Raw genomic sequence first — 15,345 nt, 5'->3', positions numbered from 1 at the left:
AGTTTGTCTGTGTTCCCCACTTGTAGTGCCGACTCTTTTAAAGAGGAGCACTTCATTGTAATGTTTACTGGGGAAAGATACAGTGTACAGAAGGTGAAAGCAGAGTAGGCCACCCACCCTTATTGTTTCTTAGTTTTATTTGGCTGCTACAGTGCTGTGTGAAGCTACAGCAGCCAAGCCTGTGACATTACTGACCATTCAGTGCTAAGTTGAGTTTCAGTTTGATTAAAAAAAAAAGAATAAATAAGTAAAAATTACAGCACATTACAGATGGTAGTGTGACGTGTTCAAGGACATATTTGAAAATGTTTAAAAAGGTGCAGAAACCTTGGTTTAAGAAGAAAAGGATTTCTTTGTATTTTTCATTTCACAATGAAAAATACCAAATGTCCTAATGTCTTGTAAACTCACTGTAATAAAGCGCTGCTTTGTCATCATTAGTACAAAATAGTACAAATAATAATTATAATAGTACATGTGGATGTGGATTTCTCATGGGCTGCTGTGGGCACGTCAGATATAGTCCAGAGAAGTTGAACAGGTAAACCACCAGTCAGCCTCAGATGAGAGGCAGGCAGGTAAGATTTTAAATAATTTTCCAAAGGGAATCAAAAAAGACTGTTAGTCACAGTCAGACATCTGTGAGGAGGAGACCGGTCTTTTCTCCACTGGAGAAAAACCTGATTTATTAACATGTGGAGGATACTTAATCTATTTCCTCCCCACATGCTTGTGATGATGATGATGTAGTTTTTATTGGCCTCCTATAGACGAAGCTGAATTGAATGTGCTGTGCAAATACACTGTTTACTTTGGATATGCTTGTTTGCATGTCAAAGGTTTAAGTTAGGAACATAAACATTGTTCCAGTGCTTATGAAATGTGATGTCTATGTGTGTGTGTGTGTGTGTGTGTGTGTGTGTGTGTGTGTGTGTGAGAGAGAGCAAAATGAGATGTTGGGTAGAAAATCTAGTAGACAAGCAAATATTGAGAGAAAGCACCAACCTTCTCAGTCTCGCACACACAGATACACATGCTCATGCTCCACGCTGTATCTGGGTTAAATGGGTTTGAATAATGTCTCTGATACTGACAGCTTAGCATTCATCCATGTCATTTAGCATTTAATCAATTTGAACAGATAAAAATGATATGAAACTCTTGAACCATATTTGAATCCTTTACAACCACAGGCCAAATTTTTATGTATTTAACTTATGTAATTTTATGACAAACAAGTGGCTGCTGATTGGGGTGATTTATTGATCCAGAGTTATTTCAACTTATTAATAAACTAATCCATGCAGTGGGCCCTTATTAAAAAGGAAAACCTTGAAAACACTGGAAGGGAAAGTAACACAAAACAACCTGGTTCAGGCTGAAAGCTTGTAGTCGTGTTGGCAGGTGTCAGTTCTTACTGCTTCACTGGCTTCCAGTGGACGACCTAGCACGTCATATTCAATTAAATACAGGATGTTACATGGATGGCCTCCCAGCTACAATTATTTTAGGAGGGCAAGAGACGACTCGTTAGTTTTCCATTAGTTTATAAGTTGGCTTTCATATTCGGTGATTTCATTGTCAAATGTTTCAATCATGAACCAAATATAACAAATGTTGTCATTTACATTGTGATTTAATTTATGGGTGACCAGTATTCTTTTTGTGATGCATTGACTGTTAATTTGATTACATCTTAATGGTTTTGTCAATGTTTTCTGGTACCGTGACTATGTTCATCCTAATGGAGGTTAGTGGACTGTGTAATCCTCAGTGACACTGATGAAAGTTATTCCAGGACTTTGTTTAATCCTTAACACACTCACAGATGTTGCATTTCACATACCATTTGAGAAGATTGCCAGCAATCCAAACATGGTTGATACTGAAACAAATGACTTGCTGCATTTAGTTCACAGATTTTTCCAACAACAGACTGAAACAAGGTGTAAGGTACTTAGATATGGACAGTGGGAATGTTCTTCTTCACTGAGAAACAAATACAACTTGCCCTGTAATTATTCAAAAAACAAACATTAATCCTATTGAACTTCTGCTAAATGAATAATCTTAATACAGATGCACTTTCACACTAAATATTTAAATATACTTTTTCTGACCTGGGAGTGCCAGGTTTTGTCTTCCCCGAAGATTGCTCTGCATTTATAACAGAACACTGCGTATCATTATCCACCCACCCAGACACTGAACTGCAAAACAGATTTTGGTTGCCTTGATTCGACAGCAGAATATGGTAAAAAGGTCTCATTTGAAATATCGCATTTTATTTGTTTAACATCGACAGAAACTCTGAGTGCCTTCCTGCTTGTCTTTGATAAAACCTGTCTGCCTGCTCCCTGCTCCTCAAAACAGTCCTTTAAGAGCCCAACAACGTTTTTCCACATCAAAATTTCAGCAATGCAGAGAAATGGGTGTTAGGGAGGCACACTTTTGGCCAATTCTTTTTTCTTTTTTGCTCGTGGTACATTTTAAACCAGGGGAACAGAAAATGTCCGCGAGAGTTCTGTCATTCATATTTCATTGGTAATAAATATAAATAAACAAGGACAATGTCAAACACCAGGAAGGACACGCTGCCTGTTTCTTTGGGGGGACTGCAAAGTGTGTTCTTGTTAGTCTGCATCTGTATGTCTATGCGGTTGACTTTGAGGTTATTTGTGTTTTTGTGTAGCATGATGTGATGGGAGAGAAAGACACAACCCCTGCAGAGGAAAATAGAAGGCAAAAGTTGAGGGTGGAGTGAAAAGAAGTTATTGTAGAGCTATGCCAAGGTGCAAAAGTGCAAAGTTTTGAGCAGCATAGTTGGAAAAGTGGCATGAGGTAATATTATGATCTTGTGTCACTATGTTTTGCATTAGAAGTACTTTTCAAAGTATAATTTAATTATGAGGTTTAAGGTGCAGACATTTTTATCTTTAGGTATGATATTACATGACCCCAAACCCCAACAAGATCATGGCACAGCATGAGACTAAGCCATCCATCTTTATGAATATACAATGCGATTTTTCCCGCTTTCAATTATTGAAGGAAGCTAAAACATTAAAATGACAGAGGACGGTTGTAAGACAATCACTGGTAAGCCTTGTTAGACAGTCTGATGTAATGATGAAATAAATTGTCCTTTTAATGTTTAACCAAAAACTGAATTTGTACCCATTTTCATGCATGACAAGCGAACCAATCTCTTGAACAATCTATTATGGATGAAAGTGAAGACATTTATAAATCCACCATTTTTTCCTATAGACTATATTCTGATGTAATAAGTAAAGGGAACAGAAGAACTGTTACACCATTCAGGAAAGATTCACGCATTTGCAAGACAAAAAACAGCTGATCGCTATCAGTGATTTCTGTTTGACAGAACAGGTCTTGTCCTTATTTGCTGTCACATATGGAAGACTTGGGATGAGTTTATTTTTTTTAAACCTTCATGATGAAACATGGTCAATGTAGCATTTTCTTTCCCCACTTCCACATCCTCCTGCTCAAGCTCCTTTCAAACATGCACATAATCACGTAAATGTGCTGCCAGCTTTACATGTTAAGCTCACAGCAACAACAGCCAGCATCCCTTCCCAGTCCAAGTCACGAGCTAAATGGCTCCAGCAGCACAAGGTTAAACACATTGACTGTATTTAAAAGTCAATGTCCATTCCAGGGTTATAAATTGAAGCCAATGCTGGAGAGCCTTAAACCTCTAATGAACATCAGGGTGCTACTCCACTCGTTGCAAGTTGCAGTCTATTTGTATTGATTCCTGTGAGAAAATGTCCCCTGTTTTCTCTTGATTTATTACTTCAAGCAAATGTCGTTCTAATGGGTTTATGATCCCGGTATCTAGTTTCAAGTCTTCTTCAATACGACATTATGTCCATTTATTAATAATGGCAGTCATAACCTAATGCACACCCTACTTTATGGGCTATTTTCATCTGAATGGGGCCATGTGATTAACAGATTGTACAAGAGACAGCAAGCTGCCTGACAGTTGGGGTTGAATACAAACTAGTTTGAATCATCCTGATAGAGCCTCCTTAGGCTTCAAAAAACCAAGATGGTTACCTGAGGCTTCAAAACAGCAGCTCAAAAACCAACTGGTTACATTATGAAGGGTTGCGACTTAGTTATATTTAGTCTCTCTTATGTAATTGCAATACCATATGGATATTTAAAAAAGAAAACAAACAAAACAAAACTCAATCAATATCAAATAATGTGAACCTGCCAATTTTAAGATCAGTAATTATTTATCAATTCATTAAATTCATAAGCAAATTATTCTATAGAACGTGAAGATCTAAAAACTCAAGCCATGTGTCTCCCTAAATCCCAATTTCACAAATAAAATGTTCCTCCATAGACACTATTATCAGAACAGCAAAATGTTGAAGCGTTCAGCATGTATGCAAATAAGAAGTAAAATGACAGTCTGGACTTGTAATTCCGTGCTTGGACACTATCAGACACTTTATCTAATACATTGTGGTCAATTGATGCTCATTTTATTAAGACTTCGATGGCAAAATAAGTTTTAAATCCCATCACTGGTGAGACCTGAAAACACTCATTATTTTTCATTTCATCAATGTTGTACCACGTCGTGGCTCTTTTCATAATGGTCCTGTCATGTTTAAATAGAAACTTTGAGAGCATTCACATAAAAAGGCTGGCGCTGTGTTTGAAGGCAAAAAAAGCCAACACTTGAAGGCCGAAATATTCCAGATATGACTTGCATTGCCCCTTTTTTTTCCTCTTGAAAAAGAAAGGTTGATTGAACAAATTTCCCTTGATTTTAAAGCCCCATTATATATATATATATATATATATATATATATATCACACAGAACATATTGCTTTGAAATTTTGGTTTATGGTCAAGCCATACATTTAATGGCAGCTTTTCAACTGTCTCCAACATGCAGTCTATCGTCGATCATTCATGTCTGGGCACCAGTGTCTGGTAAACATATGTTTTTTGATGTGTTGCTACTGACGTTAAAAACTGCACTTGGCAGGAGGAGACAGAAGCTTCAAATGTTCCAACATCACCGGATGCCCCATGTGGCTTAAACAGCATCTGTCGCCGCAAAGGGAAGCATTATATCTGGAGTAATATATTTTGGATGATCTGCTGTTATGGGAATATTTCTGGCCTCTGCATCTTTTCTCCTCTGCCTAGCTAAGGTCTCAACAAGAGCATGTCAACTAAAAAACTATTGGCTAAACACTGACACAGTAAATCATGTAGGTACTGGGGTCCTATTAATGTGGAGAACTGGTAAAAACTGGCCACTTGTTAAATCCTGGCTCACACAAGATTTCTTCACTGGACAATTTCTTAAGACCTTCACTGCATTTAGTGCCATTTGTTTTCAATATTCCAGATAATCAGAAACAAATTTTGTGTTTTGTCTTTAAATTTGTCACACATATTATAATTATTGGTCATTGTGTTAAATGGGCAATCCCAATGTGATCTAAGGGGTTTTTAGATTACTTGTGATTATCAGTGCCCCTCTCCAAGGCAAGCAGTATATTTCAGAAAATCTACTAAGGCACCGCAGTGCCTGGTTTTTATCGTAAATGCAATTACTGCACACAGATCTATTGTTTGTAACTCCTATAAAACACTATGATTCACAAGATAATCACAAAATAACCCAAAATAAATCAAAAGCAGAATAAATAAAAGCTGAGTCAGTGGACCAGGAAGTCTTATGTGTGCTGTGTTTCTAAAAATTGGACCAAGGACAGAGACCTTTGACTGAGGTACAACATTGAATTACAAGAATCTAAGTGAGAGGAGATAAAAGCATAGATGAATTTCACCAGATCAATCATGGATAAAACACCTTAGCTTTGGTAGCATTTACTTCTTAGAGAAAACAACATCAACAGCTCTTCAACTGTGTGCTAAACTTTCCCTCATGATGATAATTTTCTGTGTGTGTAGATCTAGGCGCAGATCATACTTACATGTAACAGACCCATCAGACCCAAATTTGCATTAAGCAGCAATGTGATTTTTCCTATCAGTGAATGATTGCAACCGACAAGCTGACACTAATGTAACAAGTTACACATGTACAGCAGCAAATCTTACCTTGCTAGCTACAGTTTGCTATGTAACCGTATAAGCACAGCAGCCAACAGGAAAAGGGAAGAATTGTACACTTCAACGTTATCAGAACATCTACATTTGTAGCTAGCTAATTAGTCTTGGGCCTCTTTTACTTTTAGTCAAGAGTAAAAGAGGCCTTTGCAGTTGGAGTTATTACGCTTTACCTCAGTTAGTTATCTGAACAAAAGCTGGAGAGACTGTGTGTCTTTTTTGGTGTTCTTGTCATCATGCCTGATAACACAGGCAATAATTTTTCCGGTAAGATTTTGTCTTCATCCATTAAAGGCTGATTGTCAGAGTGGAAATGAGACTTGTGTGCCCAATTTCCAAACGAGTGGCATTTATAAATGCAATCATGCACACAAAAGCCTTTGTAAGTCTAATGTAAAGAATGCATTTTCTGTGTCTGGTTCCTGGAGGGGAACATGGTGTAAATTCACAGATATTGCTTTTTGGTTCTTACATTATTAATCTTTGTTTTCAAGAAACACAGTGTCTCTGCAAAAAAAAAAAAAAAAAAAAAAAAAAGGCTGCGGATGACTCAGTGGAAGAAAGCAGAACTTCCCTTGACCTGGAGCATGTCATTTGTTGACAAGCCCACTTGCTCTACCAACCTGATTCGCAAAATCACTGTATCGACACAACATGAACTGCAAAGACATTTAACAAGACACACACCAGCCCAAGAAGCCATTTTTCCAATGCACAAGGATTAAGAAAGACAAATTTGATCCATTTGGTCTGACTGCATTTAGAATGGCTAGAGAAGCCACATCATTGAATAATTTTCTGTCACTTGTGTATGGGGGGAGCCAAAAGGAAGTCAGTCAGCTTAGATAGAGTGTCTAACATGCATACTTATAATGGGTCAGTGTGAGAACAGCTCTGGTGCAGGTGCTTTATGGGCCCAAAAAGAAGCATCTTCCATCAGAACGAGTAGTGGGCCATGGATGTGGTGTGCAGCTTCTATAGCTTAGTTTGGATTTTGTCTCTGTCTTGCAGGAAATAATCCCAGATACAGCTTCAAAACAAAATACATTTTATTCCTTTAGGCTATGTTATCTCTGTCGTCGTATATATAGTTTCATGCTAGATGCAGTAATACAGGTCATTTCCTCGACAAAGTTTATGCCATTGTTTTCTTTCATCATAGTTTATAATCTGCCCTGCTAGCAAGAATATTTGCAGATTGCTGTGAGTTACATTATATATATATATATATGAACTCTAGACTGGTAGGTAGACAGCTGTTAAGAAGTAAATAGCTCCTAAATTGCTTCAAATAACTTCCCAAAATGTCATTTTTGGTTCCCTATATTTACATTGAATGTTTTTTTTTTTTCTTTGTTGGCCATTTATTCCTTTATTATTTGGTAGAACAGTGTAAAGAGACAGGAAATGGGGCAGAGAAAAGGGAAGAAACTCAGGAAAGAGTACAGCCTGTCTCAAACTGCCAGCTCACATGCTTAGAGCACTTGCACCCTTACCACTAAAATATCAGGTCACCTCGAAACTATTTTTACAAGAAATATGATATGTGGTCTATAACAAAGCCATTTTACTGCTTTTGAAGCTGATGAAATTCCTAATGAACTTAACATCATTGGGAGTTAGTACTGAGCACACAGAGTCAGGGTTTCTTTTTGGTAATGTAGCTGCTGCTCTTTGGTTGATAATACAGAAGAATATAATTTTCAGCTCCACAGCCCCCCAACGTCTAATAAGTTGATGTAAAATATATTAATCATCTCAGTAAGATATTTGTGTTCATTGTGATGTAACATGCAGTATGTAAAACATGATATTATGAAATAGGCAACCTTCCTTCATCAAATCAGTGTGTATTAGTCACTTACAATTATCTCTGTTGGATCGGGGGGGGTAAGTTTATGTAACTGATTTGTTCCTCGTAGCCATGGGAAACTTAACCAAATTGGATTTAAAAAGCTCAAGAATGTCTTAAATAGGACAATGTTATATCAGTGTGAACTGAATTCTGCTGTCTGGAGCATGGGCTTCAGATGTTGAGTTGGCCAAACTGATGGCACCAGGATGGCACCACTTTGGCACCTTAAGCTTCTTCTGGAGCCTGGATAACCCTCAGACTGACAAAGTGTAATAGACATCACTTAAGGTGAAAACTAAGCCTTCTCTGATGCTGGCAACGTGCTCACTCCCAAAGCCACATAGTATGCTTAATACTAATCAAGCTAATTCAAGTATGGCATTCACATAGACTCAGTGGGGGGTTCATCCAAAATGAAACATCCACCATTATGAAAGCCTTAAGCCTTTAACTAAAAGTGGAACACTGACATCAAAGGAAAGTATATCTGTGTGCTTCTTATTTTTAACAATGACCACTTAGTTGCAATACTAAGGTAGCATTTTTACTTCTTTCAAAAAGGTATGCTGAGAATTAGCAACCAAATCCACAGGTCTTCTTAACTCCATGGAGATCTTCAGTGATTTCTGTCATTGTTTTCATCTTCCACCCAGAGAAGTTTAAGAAAAAAAGCTCAGATGTGCTGCAGGCCTATATGACAGTGATGCCAGGCAATAAACAAAGCATTTAGCAGCTAAACTGAATGTTTTCACTCAGAAGTGTTGTTGACCATGACTGGTTGAACATGAGTGAATATTTACCATAATTTCTCAGTTATCTACAGACACATCTCTGAATAAATGCCTATGTTTGTTACATTTTTGGATGTGTAAATAACTTTTTGCTGACAAATTCATCAACTTTACAGGGCGGTAATTTGTCACTGTTGCTTCGCTTGTTTTGTTCCTGCCAATTAGCCAGTAAAATATCAACACATTAAGCTTTAAAAATCATTTATTTCTCCTGATGCCTGACCCCAACTAATCAGTCTTCTTGAAATTTGTGGTTTTAGTGTGGATAACATTGATTTAAAGTGGAAGCCAATAAATACTGCCTCCACAACACATTTGCTGTAAAGCTAACAAGGTGAATTACAATATAGGCATTTCTGTTTGCGCTTTTGCCCTGTTTAGATAGCTTTCTACAGTTGATATATAACGGATGCTTTCTGATGAATCATCATTTTCTTTGAGCTGAGCCAGAGACCTAGAGACATTAGACCTATAGTCTATTGTCACTCCTGTTCAATTAAACACATAGATTAATCAACTGTTTAACCATTAGGTGACCTCATCTTTGACAAGCAATGTTATTTTGAGGGAGTTTTCTCCTCTCCACCTGATGAGTAAATGACTCCGGGTGAGAGCCACAGCTACTGCATTAAATCTTGAGCCACACAGACGGCTCCTCTGGAAACAGCTGTAGTTTTCTGCTGATACTACTGGAGCCAGGGCAGATAAATTCAGACCTTGAATGAAGGAACAAGTGGCTCTGTGTTATTAGCATCTGCACTTGGGCAGATAAAATCATGTTCCTTTGTCTATGGTTAATGAACCAAGAGCGTAGTCACACATCCCTCTCTGACATCTTCTCCCTCTTCTTTGGGTAGTCAACCTATTTTGGAGGGTAAATTAGCCATAGCTATCGCTGTAAAGTACATAACGAAATCATCAGGGTTTGCTGCTTCAGATTTGAAGCGACATCAACCTATTGATGAGTCCTCCTTTCTCCCAGATTAATCAAGCTTTAACAAACATCCTCAGCATAAAACAACCTTGACTCAAAGGCTCTTTCTTCACCACTGATGATAAGAGATTCCCTAAAAGTTATGAGTGACTGCATTCCGCCTGGCCAAGAAAAGAACAGCGTGAGCAAAATTATATTTGGGTCTACTGTGAGTAAGATTGAAAGGAAATGTTCAAAGTTGAACTGAATGACCGATGTAATCAAAAACAAAAGCTTTCCGCTAAATGTTATATTAACGAAAACTAATGTAGTGTAACCAGAATAAAAACATAAATGTTCAAAAAGACATTTCATTGCTCATACAGCTGGCCCCATTATCTGAACCGGTGGTGTTTTGGCAGATTTGCTGATCAATTCTGATTAATTCATACTTAAGATGTATTGGTAGCAATTTCTTGGTTACAGATCTATTATGCTCATTGTGTCTCTAAACCTGCCCTCCAACCACCACTCAAGTCGGATGAAGATTATTCTGATCCGCAGGATCAAATTTATCTGCCTTTGAGTCATGGGAAACACAGTTACAAGTTACCATAATGATTAAAGGTAGGATTTGATTTCCAAATCCAAATCTTAGCCTGAGCAATGAAAATTATTATTTGTCGGGTTTCAAAAACACTTCCCATCCCATCACTGAAGTTTTAAAATACTAGACTGGAATCGGATAAGAGTTATCTGGAATCTGAAGCAGAGTGAAACGCTTTAAAACCATTGTAGATGCAATGGAGGCGTCTACTATTATCTATAGACATTAAGTTATACGCCCATGTGGTCAAACCAGATGCTACTGATAGCTGCAATGTGCACACTATAGTGGTAATTACTTCTATGATGCAGTTCTGGAAAGCTTGTTTATGAATCTAAAACCAGCATCTTTTGATATATTTTTTACCTAATATAAATTCTATGGGGGTTCACTGCGGATTGAGGAGCATCCACTTTCAAAGATTTCCAGTCTTCAGATCTTGTAAAAACACTGCTTACTTGTGTTTTATGGAATGAAATGGTCAGAATTACAAATGCAAAGATCATGATGAAACATCAATTTCATTCTGAAAATACCAGATCAAGAACCTGTATTAGCCAACTAAATACCACTATTGGTGACTAACTCGTTAAATGAGACCACCAACTGTTTTTTGATTATATGATTAAATAGCGCGCATTCATAAGAGGCTTGTGGGTTATTAACTTGTTCACAAGACTGGACTGTTGCACATTAATATACAGAAGATCAGTGGGGGTCAAATGACTCATTATCATACGCCACTCAATCCTTTTCATTGGTAATTGCTGGGAACGGGAAAATGAACACACAAACTTTCATCATCTCAAGACTCATGTGAGCATCGTTTGACATGTGATTGTACAAAGACAGCAACTGTGAGGACAGGGAACATTTTTGTCCTTCCTTCTAACAGTGAGCAAGAAGTTCAATTTGTTGGCAACAGAGTTAAATCTAATCAAATTTTAGTCGTGAATGCTTTCGGGACAAGATTATCGATGCAACGCAGCACAGGCACAGTAGCAGGTTTAATTGACTTTAAAGTAAGCACGCACTCGGCAGATGACAGCTAGCGGCCATGCCAGAGGCCTGGTGGCTGCACATAGTTAGGCGTGACACTTTAGAAAGAAACCCACCAGAGCCCTTTATTTTTTTTAAAACATGCAGTTTGTGAACTTCAGTGGATAGGGAGCTCCGGCTAAAAATACTTTACAGATAAGGGGATTATTTGCTGTAGCTCTTATAACAGGATATGTCAATACCTCCTTCAGGACAAATACAGCTACAATGTAGGGCATGAAGGTGCACATTCCACCCACAGGTTCTTTGGTTTCTCTCTTTTTTTTAAGCATCTTTATAATTATTCCTTATAAGCTCTGCGTTGCAATTGTGAGTATGTACTCCTACCTAAAATCCTCTGTTTGTTCAAAAAAAAAAAAAAAAAAAAGAGGATGAGGATTCTTTGTTGGTTTTATCCTGATATGTGTCACTAAAATAACTTTATCTCAGCCACACAAAAGAAAGTGTCTCATTCTAAAAAAAAAAAAAAAAAAAAACCTGGAAGGTGAGAGAGCACTAGTGGCTTGGTAATTATGGGTTATGATTAAAGAGCAGATTTTAAAGTTAAGCTATTTTCTTGATGTGCTGCTCTTTAAGACTATGCCACAGTGGATGGCCAAAAATAATAGTGATACTTTTGGATCCATTCAGTAAAACTAACAGTTGAACAAAGGTAAAAACTTTTCATGTACCATGAATGACAAGAAAAAAGACTCGCTCTTCCTCCACTTGCAGATGTGGAGATTTTAAGCTAATTTTGGGCTCTAGTTATAACATTGTTTTCCAAAGTACATAAAAAAAAAAAAAAACAGAAGAGTAAGCTCTTAAAATATAAATTTACAAGAAAACTATGTTTAGCAGAGCCATAAGAGAGAATGGCCCCTTTTATAAATCTGTTCCCAGCAAAGGCACAAAACTTAATGTTTATGTGACCATTACAAGGCTCACTTGGGTAAAATGAAAATAAGCCGAAGTGGGCTGCTCAGGTTACGGGCTGCATACCATGTTGGGAACGGCACACTTAACAGTAAGGATTAAGTGTGTTTAAATGCAATGAAGCACAATTCTGTCTCATTTCTGACATCACTGACAAGATGCTTCCACATGATGAGTTCTGAACTACAGTGCCTGCTTTTCTAGCAATAGAAACAGTTCAGCAAGCAGCTTGAGAGATGTCTTTCAGCACATCATTTTAACACGAAGTCACACTGGTACCAAAATGGGACTCTGAACATGTTATGCATCACATTGGTGAGATTTTACATTTCTATGTTTATCCTTTTTAACTTTCTGTCTGTTGTAGCTTATTAGCAGACTCAGAGAGATGAAAAGTGTGGAGGAGAATGTTCTCTAAGGTGGTCACAACATAAAAACTTAAAAGTGAATAGGAAAGTAGGCCTACTATAAAGTACACTGAAGGTTTAAAGGTGTTATGACATCACACACATTTATATTGATGAAGACAGCAACAGCTCTCTGATGCTACTGCCTTTATGCCCTACAGAGTTGATCTCCTTTTGTGTCATCCCACTATTCAAGAAAATAGGCTACTGCTGAGCACATCATCAGTCTTTCCTCCTAGTTCTCTGCAACATCAGAGAGTCTGGTATGGCATGAGTGATAATTTGCCCAAAATGATGATGATGAATTTCAGCTACACGCACTCGCACACAATATTTCATGTTGGAAATTATAGGCGTTCCTTTGCAACCAAGAATAATTAGTCTGATGGCGAATTATGGTATTAAGGGCTATGTATTTTGTCATGTCAGGCTCTTATAGTTACCCCCATTTAACATCTGTGTGTGTGTGCGTGTGAGAGAGATGGCTTCCATGTCCCTGAGAGGAGGAGAAGGCACTTCGTGTGTCAGACTTGGCACGGGAAGCGGGAGGAAAACGGAAGAAAATGTGTTTCTACAACGTGACTGCATTCAAAGCCTGAAAACTGTAATTTGAGATATGAATTCATTACAGGGCCTCGCATCAGCAGCCGGGGATAATGTGATGCAACAGCGCCGCTCAGCGTCTCCCGGCGCTCTGACTGTGTGACAGCCCCCCCCCACCCCCCACCCCCACGATCACCGCCAGCCTTCCAGTTGCGGTCCTTACCTTCGGTGTCACAAAGCCTGGCTGCTGCTGCTGCTGCTGCTGCTGCGGCTGGTTTGCGGTCGCGGAGGTTTTGCGCCTTCTTCTTCGGAGTCCGTGCGCTGATTGCTGGCTCTTGCCGCCTTGGTGTGCGCGCCTGTGCGGGCAAACACCGCGACCTGTCCGTTCATCACTGTCATCTTGGTTCCTTCTCACAGCGTCAATGAAACCGGAGGAAAAGTGTTCAAACTTGATCTGAGAAATAAAATAAAAGACAACAAATAATCAAATTAAAAAAAAAATATCAGGGGTTCATTGCGTCCAGTCTGTTAAAAGCGCAGACTTGTTGAATTGGACTCCTCTATAAGAGGACGCGGGGCCACAAACAGGTACCTAAATATGATCTGTCAGCACTACACTGCTGTCCAGCATGGTTTTATTCATGACTCATTTGCATTTTAACTGTTTGAAACACATCAAGCACCAGCTATCCCATAAAGTCCTTTTATGTGCGTGTGCGCGTTTGGAGATGCTGGAGTAAAGGCTTACTGGATGGAAACGTTGAGAAAAAACAAAAGTTGAATTCAAAGGCAGAAAGGAGTCAAGAGTGAGCGAAATTAGTAGGTACTCTCTCCTTTACTGTGGGTGCGTCAGAGAGAGAAAGAGAGCTGGGGGAGGGAGAGAGCTCAGAGCGGATATTCCCCTCACGCTCCTCTCTCCGGTGCCGGGCTCGGTTATGTAGGGCATGCAGCAGGTTGTGTGTCGGGGACTCGGACGAATGAAGGAGCACAGACCGACCCTCCCCTCCGCTGCTCCACTTTGAGGAGAGTGAGTGTGCGGCATAGACTGTTAGTGAACCACTGAAACCCCCAACCGGTGCTCAATTTTCCGATCTTCAAGCGTCAAGAGGAGAGAGTTAAGATCAACCAAAACAAAACACACTAACACTAATCCATCCTAATTCGGATGACTTACCCCATTCCCGTGACACATCTCTCCAGGCGGCCAGGTGGAGATGACATTGCAGCCTGTTACTCCATTCGGGTGCCCTCGGCAGGAGTGGGAGTCACAAACGACTCTCCTCCGTCAGATTAATCCATCAATTTCACCTCCATCCAAAGCCTCCGACCCCCCCTCCCTCCCCTCACCCCCAAAAAACAAAAAAAGAAAATACAATAAAATAAAAAAATAAAAAATAAAAAACACACACGCGCACACTACCACACGGATAAATCCACTTGTCTGCCTCTGAAGATCTTCCCCACCACCACCACCTCTCCCCCCGGTGAATAGGTAGTATTCCTCTCGGTAAAGATGTCAAAAACACCGTCCGCTGAACGGCTGGGGAAGGGGTGGGGGGGTGGGGGGGAGGCGGAGGTGATGCGGGGGCCGAGCCGTTGATTTGCGGGGACGAGTTGGTTTCTACAATCCAAAATAATCGTTGGTTTGGGATCTCCAGCGGCAGCCCCGCGCGTTCCGCAGTGAGGGCTCGTGGACAGCTCCGCGCGCCTCCTCCTCCTCCACCTCCACCTCCTTCCTCCTCCTCCTCCTCCTCGCGCAGATTCTTGGGAGACTGAAGAGGGGATTCCGTCACAAACACCAAAACACACACACACACACACACACACACACTCTCTCTCTCTCCCTCCCCTCCTCCCACTTTCTTGTCTCCCTTCACGCGCTCTCCGAACGAGCTCCGCACTTCAAAAAGCAGCCAAAACAACCGGGAACAAGTTTAACAGGGTCCAGTTGTTTCTGCGGCTTTCAGCGCCGCTCCACGGAGGTGATGCTCCGGAGAGAGGAGGAAATGATCTCCGGCAGCCTCCTCGCCCCGCAGCCCGCCTGCCCGCCCACGCTTCGCTGGCTGAAGGTACTTACACATCAGCCTAGTTAATTAAACATATGGGCACCGGGCCT

At 39.8% G+C, this 15,345-nt stretch overlaps 1 protein-coding gene across 1 annotated transcript in view; it reads right to left on the bottom strand.

Annotated features, from left to right (window-relative positions):
* The window catches only part of grin2ab (glutamate receptor, ionotropic, N-methyl D-aspartate 2A, b), an 83,018-nt gene extending 68,522 nt beyond the window's left edge, over window positions 1–14,496 (bottom strand). Inside the window, exons 1-2 of the mRNA XM_029499885.1 lie at window positions 14,404–14,496; window positions 13,453–13,683 (exon numbers count right to left, since the gene is read on the bottom strand). Of these exons, the coding sequence (XP_029355745.1) occupies window positions 13,453–13,683; window positions 14,404–14,421 (249 nt within the window). The 5' untranslated portion in view covers window positions 14,422–14,496. The remainder of the gene's footprint in view (window positions 1–13,452; window positions 13,684–14,403) is intronic.
* Window positions 14,497–15,345: the final 849 nt, after the last annotated feature.

Source organism: Echeneis naucrates, chromosome 1 (genome assembly GCF_900963305.1).
Source record: "Echeneis naucrates chromosome 1, fEcheNa1.1, whole genome shotgun sequence".
Taxonomy (NCBI): domain Eukaryota; kingdom Metazoa; phylum Chordata; class Actinopteri; order Carangiformes; family Echeneidae; genus Echeneis; species Echeneis naucrates.
The sequence above is the reverse complement of the archived record's forward strand: the minus strand, read 5'-3'. Positions and strand labels throughout refer to the sequence as shown.